The sequence below is a fragment of the Atractosteus spatula genome, chromosome 9 (assembly GCF_055471065.1).
Source record: "Atractosteus spatula isolate fAtrSpa1 chromosome 9, fAtrSpa1.hap1, whole genome shotgun sequence".
Taxonomy (NCBI): Eukaryota; Metazoa; Chordata; class Actinopteri; order Semionotiformes; family Lepisosteidae; genus Atractosteus; species Atractosteus spatula.
This window is the reverse complement of record NC_142714.1, coordinates 41,237,816-41,264,577: the sequence shown is the minus strand read 5'-3', so window position 1 is coordinate 41,264,577 and position 26,762 is coordinate 41,237,816. Positions and strand designations below refer to the sequence as shown.

The 26,762-nt window shown below is 37.1% G+C and overlaps 1 protein-coding gene across 1 annotated transcript in view; it reads left to right on the top strand.

Moving 5' to 3' along the window:
• Positions 1-18,176, top strand: part of LOC148828576 (short transient receptor potential channel 5-like) — an 84,319-nt gene extending 66,143 nt beyond the window's left edge. The window contains exons 7-11 of the mRNA XM_088925776.1: positions 5,110-5,305; positions 8,221-8,427; positions 10,521-10,562; positions 14,862-14,951; positions 16,769-18,176. Of these exons, the coding sequence (XP_088781902.1) occupies positions 5,110-5,305; positions 8,221-8,427; positions 10,521-10,562; positions 14,862-14,951; positions 16,769-17,500 (1,267 nt within the window). The 3' untranslated portion in view covers positions 17,501-18,176. The remainder of the gene's footprint in view (positions 1-5,109; positions 5,306-8,220; positions 8,428-10,520; positions 10,563-14,861; positions 14,952-16,768) is intronic.
• Positions 18,177-26,762: the final 8,586 nt, after the last annotated feature.

The window sequence follows — 26,762 nt, the reverse complement described above, 5'->3', positions numbered from 1 at the left end:
CAAGGTTAGGGTTAGGGCTCAGAATATTCTCAAAGAATGAATGCAACCTTCCACTCAATTGAGTGCAAAATATACCTCACTGAAATGAAATATTTCTCAGAAATGGTTAAGCAAGCCCACCAAACTAAACAGAAGGTTCCAACAAGACTACAATGTGGTATTTGGACAAGTATTCTACTATTGGAAATGTTGTTTTGGAAGGTGATACAATGAGTGTGGTTTCAGGCTTAACTGGTGTAAGAGTCAGCAAAATCCCATGAATCTGGGCTTTATTTGATAATATGCATGTACATTCAATACCAGAGGTAAGATTTTGAAAGGTATTTGAAGTTTTTTTCAACCCTTTGCCTTAGTGCACTTAAGGCAAAATCCCCCTTTTAAGCAATGCAGTGCAGCTAAAAATGAAAAACAAAAATTCTGCAGATATCATTGAAACAACACTTTTCCTAACTATCATTTCTGCCTTAAAACACAACCATGCCATCAAAAAGTATCTATGGTTTGCAGGAATCCTAACCCTAACCCTAGCTATGGGTTTGCAAGGTTAGGGTTAGGGTTCAGAATTTCCTCAAAGAATTAATGCAACCTTTCATTCAATAAAGTGAAAAATATACTTCCCTGAAACAAAATATTTGTCAGAAATGGTTAAGCCAGCCCACCAACCTAAAGAGAACGTTCCAATAAAAGTAAAATGCGATATTTGGACAAGTATTCTACTATTGGAAATGTTGTTTTGGAAGGTAATACAATGAGCGTGGTTTCAGGCTTCACTGGTGTAAGAGTCAGAAAAACCCCAAGAATCTGGGCTTTTTTGATAATATCCATGTACATTCAAAGCCAGAGGTAAGATTTTGAAAGGTATTTGAAATTTTTTTCAAACCTTTGCCTTAGTGCACTTAAGGCAAAATCCCCCTTTTAAGCAATTCAGTGCAGCTAAAAATGAAAGACAAAAATTCTGCAAATATCACTGAAACAACACTTTTCCTAACTATCATTTCTGCCCTAAAACACAACCATTACCTTAAAAAACATAAATGTTTTGCAGGAATCCTAACCCTAACCCTAGCTATGGGTTTGCAACGTTAGGGTTAGGGCTCAGAATATTCTCAAAGAATGAATGTAACGTTCCACTCAATTGAGTGCAAAATATACTTCTCTAAAACAAAATATTTGTCAGAAATGGTTAAGCAAGCCCACCAACCTAAAGAGAAGGTTCCAAGAAGAGTACAATGCGGTATTTGGACAAGTATTATACTATTGGAAATGTTGTTTTGGATGGTGATACAATGAGTGTGCTTTCAGGCTTAACTGGTGTAAGAGTCAGCAAAATCCCATGAATCTGGGCTTTATTTGATAATATGCATGTACATTCAATGCCAGAGGTAAGATTCTGAAAAATATTTGAAGTTTTTTTCAAGCCTTTGCCTTAGTGCACTTAAGGCAAAATCTCCCCTTTAAGCAAAGCAGTGAGGCTAAAAATGGAAGAAAAAAATCTGCAGATATCATTGAAACAACACTTTTCCTAACTATCATTTCTGCCCTAAAACACAACCATGCAATCAAAAAGTAATGATGGTTTGCAGGAATCCTAACCCTAACCCTAGCTATGGGTTTGCAGGGTTAGGGTTAGGGCTCAGAATTTCCTCAAAGAATTAATGCAACCTTTCATTCAATAAAGTGAAAAATATACTTCCCTGAAACAAAATATTTGTCAGAAATGGTTAAGCCAGCCCACCAACCTAAAGAGAACGTTCCAATAAAAGTAAAATGCGATATTTGGACAAGTATTCTACTATTGGAAATGTTGTTTTGGAAGGTAATACAATGAGTGTGGTTTCAGGCTTAACTGGTGTAAGAGTCAGAAAAACCCCAAGAATCTGGGCTTTATTTGATAATATCCATGTACATTCAAAGCCAGAGGTAAGATTTTGAAAGGTATTTGAAGTTTTTTTCAACCCTTTGCCTTAGTGCACTTAAGGCAAAATCCCCCTTTTAAGCAATTCAGTGCAGCTAAAAATGAAAGACAAAAATTCTGCAGATATCACTGAAACAACACTTTTCCTAACTATCATTTCTGCCCTAAAACACAACCATTCCATTAAAAAGCATCAATGTTTTGTAACCTAACCCTAGCTATGGGTTTGCAAGGTTAGGGTTAGGGCTCAGAATATTCTGAAAGAATTAATGCAACCTTCCACTCAATTAAGTGCAAAATATACTTCACTGAAACAAAATATTTGTCAGAAATGGTTAAGCAAGCCCACCAAACTAAAGAGAAGGTTTCAACAAGAGTACAATGCGGTATTTGGACAAGTATTCTACTATTGAAAATGTTCTTTTGGAAGGTGATACAATGAGTGTGGTTTCAAGGTTAACTGGTGTAAGAGTCAGCAAAATCCCATGAATCTGGGCTTTATTTGATAATATCCATGTACATTCAATGCCAGAGGTAAGATTTAGAAAGGTATTTGAAATTTTTTTCAAGCCTTTGCCTTAGTGCACTTAAGGCAAAATCCCCCCTTTAAGCAAAGCAGTGAGGCTAAAAATGGAAGAAATAAATTCTGCAGATATCATTGAAACAACACTTTTCCTAACTATCATTTCTGCCCTAAAACACAACCATGCCATCAAAAAGTAATGATGGTTTGCAGGAATCCTAACCCTAACCCTAGCTATGGGTTTGCAAGGTTAGGGTTAGGGCTCAGAATATTCTCAAAGAATTAATGCAACCTTCCACTCAATTAAGTGCAAAATATACTTCACTGAAACAAAATATTTGTCAGAAATGGTTAAGCAAACCCACCAAACTAAAGAGAAGGTTTCAACAAGAGTACAATGCGGTATTTGGACAAGTATTCTATTATTGAAAATGTTGTTTTGGAAGGTGGTACAATGAGTGTGGTTTCAGGCTTAACTGGTGTAAGAGTCAGCAAAATCCCATGAATCTGGGCTTTATTTGATAATATCCATGTACATTCAATGCCAGAGGTAAGATTTAGAAAGGTTTTTGAAATTTTTTTCAAGCCTTTGCCTTAGTGCACTTAAGGCAAAATCCCCCCTTTAAGCAAAGCAGTGAGGCTAAAAATGGAAGAAATAAATTCTGCAGATATCATTGAAACAACACTTTTCCTCACTATCATTTCTGCCCTAAAACACAACCATGCCATCAAAAAGTATCTACAGTAGTTTGTTCTTGTGTCCTCTGGTTCGTTCTGCAGTTTATTCTGGTTTAACTTGGTCAATGCCTCTGAGGAATTTGAGTACTTGTATGAAGTCCCCTCCTAATTTCCCAGAAAAATTATGGGAAATTATGTTTTATGTTTTCTTCTAGGTTATATTGAAAATGTTATTGTACTGTCTAGTATTGAAATGCCCTTCACAAGGGAGCTTCTGCGGCATTCTGGTCTATGAAATATTAACAGGAATCCATTCTCATTAATTCAGAAGTGTTTGATGACAAACACAATTTGCAGTTTTTATTTTCCAGTGACTTTTCAAATAATCACCATGTAGGCAGTTTTGTTTTTTCATTCTCTTCTCATTGCAGCTCTGTGCAGCTAGGAATTAATGGTTCGTTTTTTTTGTAATAAAGGTGTTTTGGAAGTAGAAAGGTTTTGGCTGAATTAAGGAAAATAAGAAAGGCATTTTTAAAATGTAAAGAGTAAGGTGTGCACACCTAATGTAGTTAATGACAGTATGGTCATTTTTCCTGTAGAATAATAATTGTTAAACATCTTATGACAATCAGATTTAACTATTATAATCATTGATGGGATATCTGTCAATAGATGCTTGGACAGAATGGCATCTTGTTTTATGAGGTTTATTTCATGAAAGATACTGTAGCACCTCTGGCTGTTGAAAAAAACTTGACAAAATAAAACTCAAGAGCAATAAAAAAACTCAATATAAGAAGGCTCCACAACCGAAATGTTGTGTTTTCTTTCTTCTCTTTTCAGCATGGAATAAACCTATTACTTGTTCCTAAACACCTTGATGTTGGTTTTGTGTCAGTTCAGCTCAGCCTACGATACGCAGCTGCATTTGTATTTTTTTAAATTTATGTTTTGAATATATGGCAGCATATGAAAAATTGGAAAAAAGGCTGTGCAACAGCAGTGTTCACTGTTAACTGCCATCACCAGATTTTCTGTCTCCTTCTTTCAAGTACATAAAGACTGGTGTCTGAGTCTTACTGCCTCCCCAATGTGTTTTCTTTTAAGTAGAAAGGCGATACAACCTGGGAGTTTGTTAAGGTTGACCTTATTTACCCAAATGTGTCACTGGAAATTGAAATATGGTAATCTCTCTAAAAGTGTGTTTCTGCTAATTCTTGTAAAGGTTAGTAAAGCATAATCTTTTCCAATTTTTAAGAAATAAATACTGAGTTAGTTCAGATACAGTATTCAACCTCATACGCATATTATCAAACAACATTCACACCTTTGGTTGCACCACTTTCCTAGTAAAAGGAAAAACATGCTGGGTTAGACAACTTCCTCCTCAATATATTTTTGATTTTGATATACTGTAAGTTATCTCATTTCCTCCCTGCTCCCAGCCCCTCTTAACGTCTCTGTCTTTTGTTCTCCTAAGCCTTATTTATCTCCTAAGTTCCCTCTCTCCCTTACACCTGAAGACGACTCCACAGCTGAAATGTTGTTTCTTTCTTTACCTTTCAGCGTGGAATGAACCTTTACAGGTTCCTTTGCAGCCTAAACATGCTGAAGCAGCTCCCTACTTGAACTTCTTATGTAAATACAAGTATTGGAATTAAGAAAATGCTTTCCATTCCTAAAACGCTCTGTACATGGGTTCCAGACTTTTAAATGATATTGTTCTTCTGGTCACTTGGTCTTTTTCTCTCTTACAGTTCAGTTTCTCTTCCCATAATGTGTCATGCTCTAAGCCACAGGCCGTGCTCCTCTCTTCATCAGCCATCTAATCACTCTAACAGAGAAGTTTTTCTTTTTCCTGAACAAAATTTTTGTGTTACCCTGGTATTACTTATGACTCCAGAGTGATCCAAAGATTTTGGGCATTTGAGCGAGATCTGAACTGAACAGTAGGTGTTTCCTCACCGAAGCGTCTTGTGCTGTCTTTCACCAGGTTGTTCGAGACCCTCCAGTCTCTCTTCTGGTCTGTGTTTGGACTCCTGAACCTCTACGTGACCAATGTGAAAGCCAGGCACGAGTTTACCGAGTTTGTGGGTGCTACCATGTTCGGGACCTACAACGTCATCTCATTAGTGGTGCTGCTGAACATGCTGATCGCCATGATGAATAACTCTTACCAGCTCATCGCCGTGAGTACTGTTTAGCATGTTGGTGGGCCTTTCTCAGTAATGCCTACGCTCACACCAAAAGGAACAGTACATTGACCACATGCATTAGCATTGCCTAAAAGAGTTTAGGATTTTAAAAGTTTTTTTTTTTACAGCTTTGAATTGACCCTTTTTCTAAAACAGAGAACTAATAATGTATCTGTATTCTCTAGCGTTTTTGGAGAATTGTTGTAAACCCACACATATTCAAAGACCTCTCGCCACCACAAATACCTCTCACTAACACATTATGAAATTGCTAGACTGCTGTTGCAGCCTGTTTTACTAATCATTCTGAAAGTGCTCAGCAGTACAGTATGTGGAAGTACTGTATGTATGCTTTCAGGAGTTTGGTTCTCTGGCATAGTTTCTAGCACTGATATTGCTTTGGGAACATAATTAGTGTCACAAGTGTCTACACAAAAACGAAATAAATGTTATCCATTCTTCACAATTAACAGATTTGCTACAACTCTCAGAATAAACAATCTCTAGAATTAAAAATTCAAAGCGCACTTGTATAATGAAAGAACACATTTGCAGACATTGAATCCTTGTATCTTAATTAATTAGACGAGAATATCGTAACAGCCACTTCTCAGGCTGAATGAGTGTTCAATAAAATCAGAAGAGGGGTCATTGACAAATTAGTTTTATCATGGAGAGACATAATTTTTCCCAGTTTGCTGAAATAAGAGAAAACCTATCCAATGTGCCCTTTGCACCATTTAAATAAACCTGTAAAGAAATTAAACTCCATTTGTTCAAATGGATAGACAAGGAAATATGAATAAAACATCCCCTGAAAATGGATGCCTGTGAATACATTTTAATCTTGCTTGTTTTAAGAGCTGGAAAGTGAAATGTTTCATTTAAGACGAGTGATCTGCATAACGTGACGTAACTTTTTTCCTGTCACAGCATCAGGTTTGGTCTTTCTGTTAAACTAGGACGTTGTGCTATGAACATTATGGAATTGATACTGCAGCCTGCTTGCTGTTCACTAGAAGGCATGGCTCGTATGAGGAAGATGTCACACACAAGACTAATGTCTATTTCTTTGCAACTCTGCTGGGAAACATACAGTATGGTAGTTAGAGATAATGATAAAGATAAAAGATAATGAGATTCAAGATAAGATTATAGTTAAAATTAATACTAAAGCACTTAATAACCTAAATCTAAATGTACTTAACTCTAATTATGCAGCACATCCTCTAGTAATGGTTGTGGAAAGGGAGGACTTTGCCTGACCTAATCTGTAGAATCAGTCAGGGAAATTGCATACTGTGTGGGCTTGGATGTTAGATCCAGGGTTTCAGGTTTCTTTTCCAGCTGGCTAATATTGTGTTATACTGTATGTCAAACATTCTCTAGAATAAAAGGTGATCATGTATGTTTTTCTTTCAGGAAGATTTTTTTTTTCTTTTGTTCCACAGAATGTTTGTCGTCTTGGCATACCTGTCTTAACGTCAGGCTCTCTGCAAACCTTTGCAGTAAACACTTACTATGCTACAGTACATAAGCCAGTAAATAACCTAATTTAAGACACAGGGGGCCAGTACTTACTCCGGTAACTGCATATTGTCAGGGAACAAAACATGAATGCCAACAATAAAAACAGGCTACAGTAAAAAAAAATACACTAGAGAGTCCAATCTGTGCTTGTGATGAAACATGAGTTTCAGCTTATCAAAACAGATCTTTTTAAAAAAATGTATTCATGCATTATTCTGCAAAGTGTTCTTTACTCTTACTTTACTTTACAGTTCTTTACTGTATATCTATTAATTTGGTTACAAAACATCCAAAGATATGGCAGATGTAGCCCTACAAACGCATAACAGAGTCTTTCTGAAAGTCAAGTGTATTACCTAAAATCAGGCTCCCACCGGAACCCAGACAAAATTGTTCATAATATTAACTTTAATGTATCATAAACAGGATAATATTTATTAGGACATACTTGCAGTGTCTAAAAACAGCATATACTGTCAGATATAAGAAGCTAAGCAAAGCAAGGTTGTGCCAGATCAGTACATCATTTGGCAGTCTTCCTTCTGGACCAGAATTTGCACATCAATGCCCCATGGGGATGACAGGAGAAACTGTTCCACAGTTTCACAGGAGGTGCCATCCTTCAGATGATATGTAAAACCACGGTCCTGACTATTTGGTCATTTAAGATCCTGTGGCACTGTTGCACAGTGGGCTAGCATATGCTGGTCACCTTAAATGTCCTCCCTAAATCAAATAGTGAAGGAATTTCTCTCCTTTCTCACCTGATTTGCTTTGTAAAGGGGCTCCTGCCGCCGAATGGCTCCTGCATGTCACCCAGGTGGGGATTGCACTGCAGTATTGGATGAAGCACGTTCTTATACAGTATGTCAAGTGCTTCGGAATCCTTTGGGATGAGAAGCACCACATGAATTATTCACATTTGAAGGAGAACTTCAACTTTAGAACTTTAATTTTGCAAAATTAACCATGGAAAACGTCTCATGTTTTATTTTCTTTCTGAAAATGTATCATCTTTCACACAGAATATAAGCTTCAATATTGTTTAGGACAGTGACTGATTAAATATTGGCAAGGAATTGGCTTGTTTGTGAAACAGTTCTTCTGGTACAACTTAGTGATTTCCTAATTTAAGCGTACACCCGCTCAAAACAGGGTTATGTGAGTAAACTGCTGAAAACCGTTACTTAAGAAACATCAGCACATATCAGCTTGTAGATATTTGCAGTGACTTGGCAAAGGTCATAAAGGAAAAATAAGAAAATAATTTTCAAAGCAAAAGCTTTACAACACACACAGCAAGGTGCTTCTTGTATACATCAAACTATAACTGAATACAACAAAAAAGTCAATTACAAGTTCCTTTTGAAACTCCACAGGACCATGCTGACATTGAATGGAAGTTTGCCCGGACCAAACTGTGGATGAGCTATTTTGATGAAGGGGGTACCCTGCCTCCCCCGTTTAACATCGTCCCAAGCCCCAAGTCTATCTGGTACCTGTTTGTGTGGCTCCACAGGAAGCTGTGCTCAAGGAGGCGACAAGAAGAGGAACAGAAGAAACATGAGAACTTCAGGGCTTTCACTGTAAGACACTCCATTCATCACATTGCATGCAAGCAGATTGGTGTGGAGACTTCACCAACAGCAATGGTACAAGGAGCAGTCCATTATAAGGACTGGTTTTAGATGTCTCCCGAGTAAACCCACAACAAGCTGGGATCACAGACTGTGGCCCATATAGTCAAGAGATTACTATGGGTTTCCCAAAGGAGTTGGTTGAGTGTACAGTAGGTGGGTTTGAAACTATATCAGATCCGACACCTCTTTTTGCATTTATATTTTTCACATATTTACGTACTGAACAAAAAAAGTCTTCCTCTGGGATCTATACAAGTGGTAACAACCATGTTTCTGGTTTGTAGTGGGTGCTTATTTGCTGCTAGGCAATGCTGTCTCACAGTTTTTACTTTTATTAAAGCTTTTCAACCTTTATCCTCAACTTAAAATTCAAACACCAAACCCAACATGATTACAAAACCAAAACTGGCATATCATGTTTGAAGGCAGTATGTTAAAACAGTTATCAGCCCTGAACAGCAGAAAACTATACCTTTTCAAGAATTTAGATATGAAATAATAGACTTTATTTTGTCACAATCAATGTTTGTCACAATCAATTGACATCTGAATCTCTATTCATTTGTCATGCAGTAAATTCTCAAGACAAATATTTCTCCTGAGACATCAATAATTTCAAATGTCTATAACTCAAATTCTGCACTTTGGAAATTTTGTGTGAAAATTATCATCTTCTTATCCCATTTAATGTGTTACATACAGTCCATGTGTAACAAATATTGTTACAAATGGGGATTAAAAAATTAGAGAAAATCAGGAAATTGACCAAGCCGATAAATCAAAATAAATAATCATAATCCTCAACTTGTCAGGATTTTACCAAGCATTGATTGGAGGCACAAAAGTTTTTAAACTCTGGCACAGCTTTGGTGAAAAGAGTAATAATTCAGGCACAGTGGGTTAAACAAATATTTATTAAAAAATTACAACACACTAAATATACAACATACAAGTGACTGTACTCTATCTACAAGTTTCCAGTCAAGGCGTGTCAGAGCCCTACACCCAGACTACCCAGAAAAACCATAGACTATTCAAATTAATGCCTACAAAGGCCAGAAAAAGAGAAAACTACAGTACCTTATAAACTGAATACAACCTGTGGTTTAAGTAAAACTCTCTCTCTCTGTAAACTCAAATGCCACCAAAATGAATGGGGACCTCACTAACCAGGATAGGCCATTTTTAACCAAGGGATTCTTCACTCTGATTTCCTGAGTTACCTAAAAAACACAGAACAGCAAGCTCTCTTAGCAAGGTTTAAATACTTAGTTCCAATCTGGTCTTCCAATCTGCGCACAGTTTATGTTCTGTGTCCTCCTGTCTCCTCTTTAGTTCTCTACTGCTCCATTGCCTGTGCGTCTATATGTTTTATCCTACGCTTTTGACACTCTTAATCATTTACCCAGAACTTAACTAAGGTAAACCAGGAGATTCTTTTGATTAGTGCGTCTCTCGCAATTAAGTTAACATCCCTTGATTTCAAGCTCTAGGAAGGAAAAATGGTGGCACTAGTTAGGTGTTACCCATTGTATCTAGATTCTTACAGACATTTCCATAGTCACCTACTGTACGTACTGTCCCACACCCTGTAACATTATGTCACATATGAAGAATAAGGAAAAGGTCTATGTGTCTTTTTTTACACCAAACAGAGCAAACATTTTTCAGCAATTGTCATCAAAGGTCACAGGTAACCTCTGGGAGGTTTTTATAATCCTTTAAAGCTGTAGAATAATGTTTTTAAACACAAAAGATGTAAACTAAGAACCCTGAGAATCTCAGTGGCAGGATATGTGTATGTGGATTGAGAACCATCATACAGACTTGGATCGCTATACCCAGCTAGGGAAATCCCACATCTCAATCCCACTGAAAATTGCAACACTAGGTCCAATACTCATTATTCAGGAGGGTTTTTAATATTTTGGCCAATGAGTGTAAAAGGACACATGAAAAACTAAAAAAAAACTCAGTTTAGAAGTCTAAAAGTTATCTATCCAAATTTTAATAAGTGCTTTCTGGTTCTTTGATTTCAGGAGCGTCATGCTGACAATTTGATCCAAAATCAGCACTACCAGGTATGAAGGTTTCTATTCTCGTTAAACATTCAGGTTGATTATAAATGTGATGCTGAAATACAGTAGACTATTTAGAGACATCAGTTTACTCTGGCACCATGTCTTTTCGACAAAGGAGGAAACGGAAGTACCCACTGAAACACCCACATGAGCATGAGGAGAACATGCAAACTCCACCCAGAAGGAAACCCAACTTAGAATTAAACCCAGAAAACAAGATCTATGAGACAGCAGTATAAACTGTGCTAACTATAATTTGAACACGTAAAATAAAACACGTTTCGATTCCAGGATGTAGGGTATTCTATGTGGAATTTCTCAGTCTTTTCGTATACTATTCCGTATAATCCTAAAATTGCTCTAACTACATCTTTAATTATACAATTTGGAGTTCATTTTTCACTAATGCTTTAGTTTAGGTTGAAAAAATGACACTTAATAAATGGATAAAATAACCCAAAGATTTATTTTGTGGGATTGTGGCTATGGTAAGGTTTAGGGTTCTGTTATTAATATTCAATTAATTTACAGTATAGATTTTTATTATTATTATGTATTTATGTCACTCTAATAAAACATTAACAGAATCAGTTCCTAAAACATTATAAATGGCATCTGCAAATGCTTATATAGCATTTACATAGCAAGAAAAACACAGTATGCAAGAAACTACTTACAATGTAGTGTAAAGCTTGATTTGTACACTCACACAAAACATGCAGTTGTTTTATGTTTTCGTATGCACTACTGCATTCTTGCTTTATTAGATTTGTTCCATCCATTCACTGATCCATTTTCTAACAGGGTTACAGGGCAGCCAGAGGGCACCAGGCAGGATACATCCCAGATGAGACTCCAGTGCATCACAGGGCTGACAGTCACAAACACAGACACACACACACTCACACAAGGGCCAAAAGTTTTCCCAGAAAACCAAAGGATCCAGTGAAAATCCATGCACAAACTAAGGGAGAACTTACAAACTCCACGCAGAGAGCACCTTAGATCCAGAATTGAAGAGAGGGATCCAGAACTGTATGGCACAATGTTAACCAATGTGCCACCTTGCCACTCCATTAGATTAATTGTTCATCTAAAATAAATATGTACTGTAAATGTCATTACTGTTGCCTCAGTTTCCTAATCATGTGAAAACAGGTCAAAGACTCTTCAGAACACAAACTAAGAGATACAAACAAACAAAGAGATAGGCATGCACAAACATGTTACACACATATATGTAATTCATGCATGTGTGTACAGTATTTGAGCCTTAAATCCTACAAAGCACTGCCTTTAAAAGAGAAAATATTGTATTTACATGTAGTAACATTCTTCACCCACTGTGAAGTATGTAGGTGAAAGCCAATCTTATGTCTGTCACCAGCAATCTCTCACAGAGACTGACAAATTGACGAGCATTTTCTGACCTCATTCAAGTGGGGACGGTCAGTCCATGACATGGACATAGAAAAATAAGAGAGGCGTGAGACATATGTCTCATCCTGCTCATTTGATTCCTCCTAATTTATTGATCTATAGTTTTTTTTTAACCAAGGCTTACTGTTGTCTTTCATATCAGAAGGCCTTTCACTCCTTTCATGCCAGACTTGAAGTTACAGTGCATGGACTAATTACAATTTTAAATAAGCCTAAATTACAATTATCTGTTATATTTTGTGTATTAAAGGGATAATTAGAAAAGCCGCATCAAAATTCACCCTTGTTGTACACAATAATGATAACACAGCATGCTTTAAAATGAAAATATGGGAAATTAATTTTAGAAATACAATGGAAATTATGGAAATTACAAGCACCTCTTGTGACCTTTCTAAATCCTAGATTTATTTGTGAGGCAAATCCCTGTGAAATGTATCACAATATCAGTTAAAAACATAGGGACTAAACTGGGACTGTTAGAATTTGAAACTGTGTTCACCAGTGATGTCCAATCCTATTTTTGGAGGGCCAGTTTGTCTGCAGGGTTTCAATCAGTTCAGTTCAGTTTATTGTCTTATGCACAAGTGCAATGAAATGCTTATTTGCATGTATGCTCCAATTCAAGGACATTAAGGAAATACCAAAAACAAACACAGAACAGTGGCAGCAACAACAACAAAATTATCTTAGAGTACTGTTTTTTATGCAATAAAAGTGCTTGTATTTGTATCCTCAGGTCCAAACTTTTCTTTTTTTTTTCCTGTTAAGCAACGGTTTGGGCTGACAGTCTTTTGAAGATTTCGAAATCTTCTTTCTTCAGATTTCTGAAGTTGTAATTATTTTAGCCTGTTTTAAGATAACACACCTAACCTGGGATTGTGGAGGAGGGTTTCTTCACTTCTTATTTTGAGTTAATGGCTTTTCAATGTGTGGTGACCAATAATTAAGTATGAGGTGTTAGTGCATAATGCAATAGTTGTATTATGCTCTTTAACTTAAGCAGAATACATTCTATAGTGTTAGCACTGCCAAAACCTGAGGATGCATATACATTAGACTGATAGGCAGCAAATCTATTTTTCTCAACCAGTGCAAGGTTTTTTGTTAATTTCACAATTTTCTCCTGTTTGTTACCTTTACTGTATATAGCCAGATAACCAGCAAACCATAAAAAAACATATTGACTGCATTATGAAATAAAAATACCTGCGATGAACTGGTGACCTATGCAGGGTTTTTTCTGCCTTGCACCCATTGCTTAATGGGATAGGCTCCAGCTCTCCCATGACCCTGAATTGGAGTGAAGCAGTTAAAAAATGGATGGATGGCTAATAACTATCCATAATTTCATAATTGATACAATATACATCATAATTGAAAAAATAAAAACTCAACAAAGACAATAGTATTCGTGTCATTTTAATTAAAATGAATGTGACCTAGACTGATCACCCTAAATTCTTTGTGTTTCACATGATTTGCCATTCACAACTGACATATTAAAGATAAATATTTCATTAGGTCTGTCTCACAATTTTATACTTTCAAACTTGTTCTAAAGAATTCACCTGTAATACTGTAAAATACATTAGTCCCAAACACAGAACAAGAATATTGTGACTGGAAAGTCCAGTGCAGAGGTTTTGCTTGTTTACGGTCTCTGGTACTTTCCACAATATGATTTACTAGGAGTTGTCAAAAGATACACAAGGCTAATTTTTAACATATGCTCATTTGTTTATCAATTTAATTTTTAGCAGGGTTTGCACCGCCTTGCTTTGAATATTTTATGAGCTCAATGAAGTCTACATAGCTGGAGGGACTGTTTTCCCAAAACTCCGACATGGCTATAATTCAATTCCCCCAAGGCTAAAAAACTGGAAGGCTTCACCAGCAGTAAGCAAGCATGTCTGGCACAGAGAGAAGTACATAATAAATTAGCTTTATCAAAAGATACAGCTGCTCTTTTTTCGGAATAAATGCGATAAGGGAATAATCTTGAAGCACTTTCAGAACGCTGTACGGATCTGACAAGTTGCGAAGCACTGATTGGGATAAGAGCTACTTCTACTAGCTTCTTGGTACTTCTGTGCATTTCTGGTGGAGCTGAAATGGGACAATACTCATACCAGTAATGTAATACAAACATGAATGCATTTCTGAATATTGAAATATGTAATAACGTAACTTCATTCTTTTTAAAACAAGAGGTGTTTATTTCAGTAATCATTTCTCCATGCCCATGGTTAATCAGAGATACAGAGCTGTTATCACCTATGTTAAGCTCAAGAGCAGTTGACAAAGAGAGAAAAATGAATTATGTTGCTGACATTAGCAAATCAAGATTTGGAAAATTATCCAATTGAGCATGTAGCGAATAAAAAAAAATGTTTTCATTTCAGATATAAAACATGGCAAATTTAGAATGGAATGGTAAAATATTCCACCTGTCATTAAAGAAACATAGTATTGTTAACTACTGGCACCTGATAAGGTGTACCTCATACAGTAAATATAATGATACTGAAACTTTCAAAGCCCAGCCCCAAACCTTTAACTAACTCTACACACATGAATAAATGCGCTTGGGCATCTATAATTAATATCATTCATATCAGCACACTAACAACATTTCCTATTATTAAGGGGAACTGTGACATTATCTTTGCAAGGTTCTGATGTATAGCATCTTGTTTCTTTTTTCAACAGGTTCCGGTTTTGATTTAAAAATAAAAGGGTTGAAACATTTCCTGCAGATGGTCTCATCTGTGCTTTTTTGGAGAAAAAGTGTTCTTGTTTTACTGTGCCCTGTTACAATGTCCCTTTAATGACAATAACATTTTGTCTGAATTTCAGGAAGTCATAAGAAACCTAGTGAAAAGATATGTGGCGGCTATGATTCGGAGTGCAAAAACAGACGAAGGCCTAACAGAGGAGAACTTCAAGGTTGGTTCATTATTATGTACATCTCTGTTCCAATGAAACCAGTGACCGCTTGGCCATTGAGTCAGTGGGCTCAGCTGTTCTGGAGGGGCCCCTGATTTCTATGCCTACAGAAGACATAACCGAAAGCACTTCTGTTGTTTCAGGCTTATACAGTCACTGGCAAATATATTACAGGTCACACATTTTGTGGAAGTGAGGAACCTGAGGAACATGAGAAATATTTTGGGTAGGTCACCTACAGTACTGCAACCAGCAGTTTAGCCAGATTTCAAACCTGTTGAAAACAGTTTGAAACCAATGAAAACATTCAGTTCAATCCTACACACTGTTGCTTTAATGTTAACCTCAGCCAATGGCGATTCTGGTAGCAGAATGGGATGAGATTGCCTGTGTCAAGTATCTACTCACAGATACTCAATATGGTAGTTGTTAGAGGTTCCTAATATCGTGGCCCACCTGTGTGATGATATTAAGTTCCTTTGATAGGAAAAAGGCACAAACTCTGTGCTCAAATATTTTGCCTTTAAAGATAACAAGTAATAGATAAGTAAACTACATAAAGAACTGATGATCAGGTGGCTGTAGGGTGAAGAATTCTAAGTGAACTCCTTGGTGAAGTTTAACTTTCTAATTACGCATTTTATGCTGTGATTGAAATGAAGGCATTTTTTGGGGGGGGGGGGGGGGTCATACAAATTACAGTCAGCTTAAAACTTTGCAGTATCTTAGCTTGACTTTAGCTATTCTGGAACACTGTTCCCCATGGGACTATTATCTTACTTTCTACTCAAGTGACCCTTTAATTGTTTTAAATGCACACTGTACTGTAAATATGTTCTTCAGGCAAGGCATTTCTAGTTAGTCTTGCGATAAAAAAAGAATATCTGTTTGTAAACGTAGATCTGGGAAACATTTGTATTGTATTATATTGCATGAATTCCTGGAGGTTTTCATTAAAAATGAAAGTTTTTTTTCTCTCCACCTACAAACAAACCCTGATGATTTCTCTTCTTTCTTAACATCTATTTTTACAAAGCTTTTGATGCATTGCTAACTGCTGTTACAGGTATATAACCCCCTCAGCATTTGGCCAAGTTAGATATGATGTTAGTGCTCAATCTAAAATACTTACTGTATTTATTGTTTTCCCAAATGGTCTTGTACAAGAAGTTTAGTTAAATACTGCGAAGAAGGCATTAAGCTGTTTTTGTTATAATAAGGTTATGGAAAAAAAGTGATGTTTTTTCTTTCCTGAAGCTTCATTCCATAACAGGGGTTGATAAAACTACAATGAAAGATGCCAGTGGAAAATGCCATTTAGTACAGCACCCTACCATTTTCCTATGACAGAGGAAAAGCAAACATAAAAGAATGTACTCAACAAAAGAAATCTTTCTATACAGTACCAGCAGTAGGACGTCCGAGTACTGGTTGGCCAATTTGTCTGCATGCACTTGAAGAGCTGAGAGAGGTTGTTAAATTGAATTTAGGTTTTTAAGAGTTGAATTGGAATGAAAATCTTCTAAATTATACTAATTTAATGGTCTCCATCCATGTTCCTAGAGTGCCATAGTCCCTTATTGCTTTGTTTCCCATCCATGACTAAATAAAAGAAATAAATCTTGACCAAATGATCCAACAACAGCTTCAGGTAAATAACTGAGAATGTTGCTACAGCAGAATAGTAAAGTAAAAGGCAGTGCAGCTTTCCAGGCCCTGGTCTAGAAACCCCTGAACTATATTTTTAGAGGTCTACTCACCATCCGAAAGTCCATGTTCTCAAACCAGTGCCGTTTTATTTGTCCATGCTCTTCCAGGAGCTGAAGCAGGACATCTCCAGTTTCCGCTATGAGGTCTTGGACCTCCTAGGTAATAGGAAACCCCCGAGGAGGACCTACTCGTCCAGCAGTGAGGCCACACTGAAGGACGAGGCAAACGAGGACGAGGACGGTGGGGGCAGCCGGGACAAGAGCTCCAAGAGCGTCTCCTTCAGCCTGGCCGAGAAGAAGAAAGACGCCTTCAGCGTCTCGGCCCTCTTCACGTCCATGTCAGGGGTGGATGTGGCCGAGGACAAACCAAAGAGCAACGGCCTGAGGCGGTCCTTCATCAAGAACGGCAACCGGCTGCAGCGTCTCTCCAGCTCCAAGAAAGACTCGTTCAAAAGGCTGGGCCTGCTGTTCTCAAAGATGAACGGGCACCTCTCGGAGCCGAACTCGGAGCCCATGTACACCATCTCCGACGGACTCCTCCAGCCCCAGTATATGTGGCAGGACTTCAAGCACTCTCTCGCCAACGACCGGGAGGTGACCCGCAGTGAGATCCACCTCAACGAGGTGGGCCTCACCCAGCCGGCCCAGGTCAATGGCAAAGACAGTCTCGTGCCTCCCGTAGGCAGCAAGTCCCTTCACTGTGCTTCCAACATAACAGCTTCCAACTCCAGACTCATAGACTCCACAGAGGACGTGTTCGACAGCTGGGAGGGGGGCTGCGATGGGCTGATCAGGAAGTGGAGACAGGGGCAGGAGGACATTGTTTCCACTCAGCTATAAAGAAACAAAAAGAAGAAAAGATATATATTTCTAATATTTGGTCAAAATCTCTGCTTGCACTGTAATCCAAGCTAGGGGCCAGCCTAGAACATTTATTTAAACAGGGCGCCCATGACTGCAAGTTATTAGTGTAGAAAAATAAATTTTAAAAACAGGAGCTTAGTTTATTGCAATAGTAGTACTTATTAACAATTTAGCTACCCATGTACAGTCTTTTTCTTCTTTTACCTACTGCTGAATTTTTAACAAAACTAGGCACAGCTCAGGTAAACTCTGATAGGGTTTACTGCTGAAAAAGTCTCTTCCCCTGACTACGAAGGTACTGTACAACAGCATTTTGTTTTAAGTCTGTGTTCCCAACAAGCAATTAAAAAAATCATGGTGTTAAAATTCCTTTGAAATTATTTTTTGAGTTGCTGCTAACAATGCGTTTAACTGGTGAAAAGCTATTTCTCATCGGGGCATGCCATGTAACAGTTATCTGTGCCAGACCATTTCTGCCCTGTTTTGACTATTTTATAATACTTAATGAACAATAGAGGGAACCTCTGCTGATAAGACAGATGAGGTATTGTATTTTTAGAGGTTTATATAAAATGCATATAAAAACTATTGGTGCAGAATCATTTTTAACTCACATGCTATATAAAGCATTTCTTGCTAATAAAACCTTCTGAAAGAACTCTTGGATGTCAGCACACATTATTTTATTACTCTCAGTTAATCTAATTTTGAAATAAATTAGTAAGGGATGAATCAATAAACTTTGTTTTATTCGTTTAATTTAGGGTGGGGACGGGTCCACTTTTTTACAGGACCACTAAAATGCCCAATGGACCAGGCGGCTTGTCTCATTTTGTGATTTTCGTTATTAATATTCTTTAATTATTTTGTTAAAGTACAAAATCAAATGAAGAGTATGATATCATGTGTTCTGTTTTAATAAAACAAAACATTTGCTTTATTCATATTAAGAAGAGGACAAACAGACTCCTCTTTTCAGCACTCTCTCAAATATCTTCATTTCTGAGCTTCAAATACAAACGTATTTGCTAGAAACTGGAGGATGCCTTCAAAAATCTAAATGGGACAAAACTGATTTGCAGATACATACTATATTGCACAAAGGAGATTACAAAAACGAATTCACATCTTTCCTGCATTGCTTAAAATCACCACCAATGATCCAGCTATTTGCAGTCCAATGTCTTAAGGTGCAATTAACATCCCAAGATAAATTGGCTTTTTTTTTGCCAAATATATTGCGGATGCAAAAACATACAGTATACTGTATACTGAAAGAGTCTTGATTGCCTTTAATCCAGATCCCATGAAGCAAAATATTAATATTCTAACAGGCTACTAATTTTTAAACTCTAATCTGGTTCAATTTAATGAAAATCTGGAGATGAATTTCATCAAACTGCAAGTGTTAATACAGTATGTAATGGTACATTCAGGGAGCAGAATCTGTAAACAAAAAAATATTTTTTCTCATTTGCTACAGTGTGTACAGTATCTAGGCTCCTTTTCTTCCATGTAAAACTACTTTAACTGTGCAGCAACAATAAGACAACAGTATGAAGGACTGTTGTACTGCTGTTTTACACTTGAGGAAGGAGTTTCATTCAGATTGCTTCAGCAAAATACTATACCCAGATGTCTAATTATATCACAGCATAAAAGTACCAGGGTCAAATATAATAAACTTAATAGTTCAGATTGACTGAAATATAAAAATAACAGAGTAATGACAAAACAACCCTTCATATTTCTCAATAATACATTTCTTTTTGTGTAGGCTCTGTTGAAATGTCCATGTTGCCCATTTCAAGCTATTACTATCCATCCATTTTCTGACTGATTTTCTGACTGATTTATCCAGTTCAGGGATGTGTGAGACCTGGGGCCTAAACAAGCAAGAACTGGGCACACCCTGGATAGGATGCCAGTCCACTGCAGGGTACACACAGACACAGACATGCACACCCTCACACCAGGGCCAATTTTCCCAGAAGCCAATTAACTTACCAGTATGCCTTTGGACTGTGGGAGAAAATCGGAGCACCTGGCAGAAACCCACAACAACATGGGGAGAACATACAAACTCCACACAGATTAGCATCCCAAATCTGGAAGCTATTACATCTCTTAGCTTAATCTTCAATACAAATCACATTAAAAAACAAAGAATTTAGGTTTCCTCACTAGTTAAACTGACAGAAATGCCAACACTGGCACTGTTTCCAAAAATGTATTTTCTGCTTTTGTCAATAGAAGGCAGGAACATTTGCTAAAAAGACAAAATAAAATATATTTATATGTTTTTATGTTAAGTAATTTGGGTTTAGCAGGATGCTTTGGAAGAACAATGGTCTTCATTGTATAATGGAATTATTATTCAAATTTGTCTCCTTTAAGATTATTTTTCATTTTATATGAATGCACAGGAAGGATTAAAGATTCTTTCTGCCCTGTTTAAAGGAAAGCTATGTTCCTTTTTTTAACCAGATTTTAGAAGGAAATTTAAATTCGTTTTCACAGTAACAGACGACAGTACTTTTCCTAATGAATATGAAAATTCATTACATAATACGGTATGTACAATACTTTCAAAGTTGACAGAATGCTTATTAAATCTGCTGATGAGTCTATATTTTTAAAAATAAATTTTGGATGGTAAACTATGTAAAAACCATCTGGAAAGACTCCTCTTTCTGCTGGCTGACGATCCAGATTGTTGCTCAGAAACCAAAAACTGAAATTCAGATTCTATAATAAAAGGGAAGGCATCAAGCAAGTTATAAGACATTGACACTCGTCTTCTACAATGAACTTAATTTTGTAGATCTTTATCAAAAGATACAGAAAAAGTGATGTACTTTTAAACAATACAGTCAAGGCAAGAAGTCTATTTCAAATTCCAGCAAAATTCACGTAGGCTGGTTTTGCTTTCAAAATTCAATTTTGAATTCCATTATCTTATGGATATATTTCAAGTGTTAAAACTTTAACAATATATTCTGCAATATGAAGACATCAAAGAATGCCCTGTGGATTAAAAAGCATGCCTGTGTCCCACAGGAAAGGGTTCTGAAATTATTATTTCATGCACTGCGTATTTCTCTGTCATTTTAAACGAAAACCTCTTTTGTTTTGTAAAATGCTTTAGGACAGCTGGTGCCTGTGGTATAGGTCTGTACTGGTACAAAAGAAGAACAAACAGAAGCTCAGAAGTCCCTACAGGTGGATAGGGCTTTTTTCATGTGGTTTGCAGATGTTAAATGTGACTTAGATGTCAATTTATCAAGCAAGATGGATGCTGTGCTGGTGCATTGGAGTTCAGTCTCAGCTTATATATTTTGATATCTCATGCCTCACATAGATTTTCAGGCTAAACAGGGTGTATTTTGCATTGTGAATGCTAGTGGCAAACTTATAGCCATCTAATTTATAGTTGCAGGCCTGCTGTTCACTCTGGACAAACTGGATTGTAAGTTTCCAGAAGTGCAAAGACATGGATTGAATTTGTCTTCAGCATCTTGCATTAGCCTTCAAGAGATCTTCAAACTTCTCTTGGAAGGTCCACATCTTGAGACATGATAATGACATACTAAAAGGCTTTCATGATGGATTTTGTTGTTGCTTAATTGGCTCTGTGCCTTTGGGCCTTCAGCTGCTGTTTTGATAATATTAGTTATGGGTTTTCCTTGTTGGATTTCTGATTAGCAGAGGAAGGCTCAGATCATGCTGATATTTTTTGGAAAATTGATGGGTGCATCTTTCTCTAGCCAATAAAAAGTCCAAAATTTTAATTACATTCTATAGAATGCCTTCCATCAATCGTGAGTATTATAGGCATAGGGGCTTTGTTTTCACACAGTCATAGGATAAAAAGGATTTTGTTGATTTGTGGAGCCAATTCTAAACAGCTGAACTTAACCAAGCCAGAAAGCTTTTCACAAGTCCTGACACCACAAATTTTCTTTACAACAAATAAAGCCTTCAGGCTAGAACTTCTGACTGGAAATAATATTTACTTGTCTTGGGAATAACCAAATGCTACAGTATTTTAAGTTTATTCAGGTAACAATGCCATTGTGGACAGAGCGTGCTGCAAATAATACTTGTACAGTATAAAGTATTAACATGATGTAAAAAGCAGATCAAGACTTCAAACACTACCCAAGAAAACGATTGTCAAAAACTGTCTCTATATATATGATACATATATTATGATACATATTATGTATTATGCCTTGCCAAAGTGTTTAGAAGGTTTTCATAAAAAATTGTTGTTGAGGAAAAAAAACACTGTGTCTCCTGAAAGATCACAGAAAAAGAATGTGCAAGTTGGATTGAACATAAAATATAAAGATTTGAAATGAGAATTAATCAAATCAGAAGATTTTTTTTTTGGGAGGGGGGGGTTAAATTAATCTCAATAGGGCTTACATTACACTAACACCACTTACCAGCTTTCCTTGCAACCTTCACCTCATTTGAGTGAACAATTTACCTACATACATCAAAACATTAGTCCGAAAAGACTAAGCAAGGGGAAATGGTTTGGATTCCTAGAAAAGATGAATGTTTGATGACCTGGCTGTGTTTTAAGGCAGAATTGAAGTTCAGGAAAAATGATATTGCAATGTTATCTTAACATTTTTTTTCTTGCATATTTAGGTCCATACACTGCATTGTCTTAAGTGGTAATGTTGCCTAAATTGCCTAAATGTAAAAGACTGAAAGAAAGTGGTTAAGATAACATTGCAATATCACTTTACCTGAACTTCAATTCTGCCTTAAAACACAACCAGGTCATCAAACATTCTCTGTCTTTTCTTGAAATCCTAACCCTAACCCTAGCTAGGGGTTTTGGTAAGGTAGGGTTAGGTTTCAGATTTTCTGCAATAGGATTAATGCAAGTTTCAACTCATTTTAGAGGAAAAGATATGTACGAGCATCACAACATTTGTCCTAAAAGACTAAGCAACCTTGGTGTATCTACAATGGTAAAATTGTATTTCTTGACAAGGATTTTGTTATTGGAAATTTCATGTTGAATGGTGTTCTCAATGGGCATGGTTTCAGGGTTCAAATGGTTAAGTCTTGGAAATAACCAATAAATTGTTGCTGTATCTGTTAATGCGGAAATGCATTTAAAGTCAAATGCAAGACTTTGGAAAGTATAACCACTTTCTTTCAGTCTATTGCATTTAGGCAATATTACCACTTAAGGCAATGCAGTGTATGGAGCCATACATGGAAGAAAAAAAAGGTTAAGATAACATTGCAATATCACTTTTCTTGAACTTAAATTCTGCCTTAAAACACAACCAGGTCATCAAACATTCTCTCTCTTTTCTAGAAATCCTAACCCTAACCCTAGCTAAGGGTTTGGGTGAGTTAGGGTTAGGGTTCAAATTATTAATGCAACCTTCAGTGTATGTAGCCATATATCCAAGAAAAAATGTGAGGATAACATTGAAATATCACTTTTCTTGAACTTAATTTTTGTCCTAAAACACAACCATGCCATCCAACATTCTCTCTGTTTTCTAGGAAACCTAACCCTAGCTAAGGGTTTGGGTACATTAGGGTTATGGTTCAGATTTTGTTTTAAAGGATTAGATTAATGCAAACCTCACCTGATTCGAGAGTAAAGTCTTACGAGCATCAAAATATTAGTCCTAAAAGAGAAAGCAACCTTACCTCACCAAAAAATGTATCAATTTTAAAATTGTATTTTCAACAGGTTAAGAGTTGGGAAAAGTCCAATTGTGGCTGTATCTGTTAATGCGGAAGTGCATTCAATGCCAAATTCAAGAGTTTGAAAAGTATAACCACTTTCAAAATTTTATTTTTAGGACAATTTAGACAACATTCCCATTTAGAGCAGTGTAAAGAGCCATATACTCCTATAGAACATCTTTGAAATATTATATTAAGTGTTAAAATGTAAGATACACGGACACATTTGTAAAAGCATATTAAGCTTTAAAGTACACCTTGGAAGATTGAAGGTATTTTTGCAACTAAATTCTATCAAAAGAGAAATCTAAATTGTATGGAGCATCAAAAGAAATATGACTAGGTTTTTAGAAACATGGATTTTGACTAAACATTTTTATCATAAAAATTAATCATGCATATTCAATCATAACCAAACAGAGATACATTCCAGTAACATTAGAATTGGATCACCTCATCACTACCAGCTGACTGGGCAGAGGTGAGACCATTTAAACTGAACACCTAACAAAAATCAAAGAACTATATGGAACGGAACCAATAAGGCTCACTTTATCCTTTCTAAACGTAGAATTAACATCATGCTGATGGAAATCTGCTTGTGTGGTGTAGATGTTCAGAGCAAAATACTGTACTCTGTACAACGGACTAACCAGTGATGGTGATCATCTTGACAGCAGTATTAAATTACTGCAGAATACCACTTCAACTGATTGACAGTACAACTTATATTGATAGAACGTGCATTAAGTGACTTATTGGCAATTCAACTGCATAGGTTAACACTTGCTCAAATCCTGGTATCTTAATTCCTGACATGATAGCATTCCAACTGGACAACACACATCCTTACTCTGCTTATCCAAAAGCTTTTTTGAGCAATATCAATCTTGCCCTTCAGCTCAAAACAAATGCAAGCAGGATTATGAAGATATTTTCACAGACTCAACTTATCAAATGCCTTGCAAGAGAGTCCATTCATCAAATACAGATTTAATAAGTTCTATGGTACTTCCTCAATTAAAATGGAAAAATAAATTCTAGCTTTCTACCTCTGGTCAGCTAGAGGATGGGTTAGTTCAGGATACCTCAGAGAACACCACTTGCTGCTGCAAATTAATGCCAGTGTAGCGGCAAGGCTTATTAAAATACAGGAATTAAGTTTTCTGCTCCCTTGCCAGTGAGGCCCCATCTCTCTCTTCATCTCTGTGGTGCAGCCACAGAGAAGCTATTCATGCAGGCTGATTTAAGGTTTCTTTGATAAGGGACAGCTCCCAAATGGGGATGCACTTAGCTAAGCCTGGCTATCATGTAAAATGGTCATCCATTGGCACCTAAAAGTCTGCAAGATTCCAAGGGAGAGCCTCATCCAAGTGGTTTACAACCCCAAGGTCAGAGGGCATGGTTACTCATCATCAGCCAATCAGGAACTGGTAGGGCCGAGTAACCGACATGAGTCTCTGATGCCCATGAAACTTTCAGCCAATGAACGAGCAGAAGTTCCTCCAGGTAAAAACAGGCAACACAGAGAGCCTGAAGAAGAACTCCAGGGGAAGAACAATTCCAGGGCAGGGCGGCCCAGGAACAGAACAGTTCCCAAGGGCAGGACATTCTCGCAGCGCGCCTCCTGACCATCCCGAGGCTCAGCCCGGACAACCACGTAACGGCCAGTGTGTCCGAGTGCCAGAACTTTCCTTTGTTCTAAGAGTTGAGAGCGGAGGTTGCCAGCGTGTAACCAGAGGATCCACCCAAGGTTAGCACCAGCAGCAAGCCTCGTGAACAGGTCGGAACTGTGGACAGCTGAATCACTATTCAGAACTAGCTCTTCATCAGGAACGAACCGGTCTTCTTCCTGACCTGCTGGGACCCACAGTAACTTTTCTCCTGTGCACAAACTTCGCTAGTTAAAGCCAACACTAACTAGCCGGTCATCAGAGAGCAGCGCAGCAGGAATCTCTCCAGCCACACCGAGCACTGCTTGGCATCAAGCCAGAGAGCACGGATTGGACAGCAACAAGCCTGCAACTGTTTCTTTGTGCCTGCAGGAGATCTGAACCCACAGAGATTGGATGAGTATTCAACTTCACTGCATTACAGCTCGAGAATTCAATTGTTATCCCAACCAGTTGATATCAGTTTAATTCCTAAGAGTTATGTACTTGTTTTAAGTATCTAATGTAGAAATTATAACCAAGTTCATTTACGAAACAGTCTAAATGAATGATATACTGAACGCATGTCCTCTTGATGTATGTAACTCTTCGTAACTGAATAAATAGATATCTTTGTATTCTGATAACCCTCATGATAAGATCTGTTAGGTTTACATGCATATTCTACAGGTATGTATTAATAAATGTATCATCGTGTATTAGTACCTGTGTGTGTGCGTTGTTTGAGTTATATCGCATGGTTGGATTCTAAGGACATTAAAAGAATCAATTTTGTGACTTACTGCTACAATTAATAATTGTCCCAGTAAATGCCCAAACCCCTACAGAACTGGTGCCTCATGAGAGCACACTACACCAGTAAACCAGGAGGATTTCTAAATGAGTATCTCAGTATGGTAATGGGAGACCTTGTACTGTAGGAGGTGCCAACCTTCCAATATGATATTAAGCCAAAGTCCTCACTACTTGCCTTTAAAGAATTCATGATGTAGCTCATGAGAATAATAGCATTAATCCTGGGTTATATTCCAATCTCATCGGTATTAATTTAGGGATGCAATTTCATATTTCTCCACCTTATCTGCTGCTTAGCAGAGCCATTTCGTGGCAGTACACAGATGGGTTCTACTTTTCAGTGGTGTCTAAAGAGAGCCAACTTCTGCATTTGTAGTGCTTTAGGATAAACAGCACAACATCAATGCATGCAAAGACATTTAGACAAAAAAAAAATTCAGTACTCTGCTTGTGTTTTAATTCAATGTCTTTAATTTCCCAAATGCCAAACCTTTAACCAAATGTGAACAGTGATAAATGGTGCAACTTTACATTTTTTATACAAATTAAATTCACAAGAAAGAACAGTAGGGAGCTTTTAACAGTGGCAGCAAAACTGGTTTAAAGCTTTTTTTTTTTTGCTTGTGGGGGGTGGAGTATGTGAAACTGTAAAATTTCCTTTAAAATAATATCTTCTAAAAAATGAAAGAAGCAAATTTTACATCAAAAAAGGAAGGCGAACCTGTTCTGCTGCAGGCAATGTTGAGTAAAAATACTGCAGGTCAATCAGGACTAGGTATATTGTTATGCTGTATATACAGGTGCTTAGCAAGCTACTTGACTTCAAACAGTAGGAACAGACCTTTCACCTGAGGAGCAATGAAACTCATCAGGCATGAAGAGCATCGGGAACAGAATTATCTGCATAATGATGGTACACACTAGAGATTATTTATCCCCTACGGCTAACAGATTTTCAATATCTGAATGCTCTGCACACCTGATTGCCAGTGATGTTACTTCTGTTAGCTGTGCACAGTCTATATGAAAGGGGTCTTAAC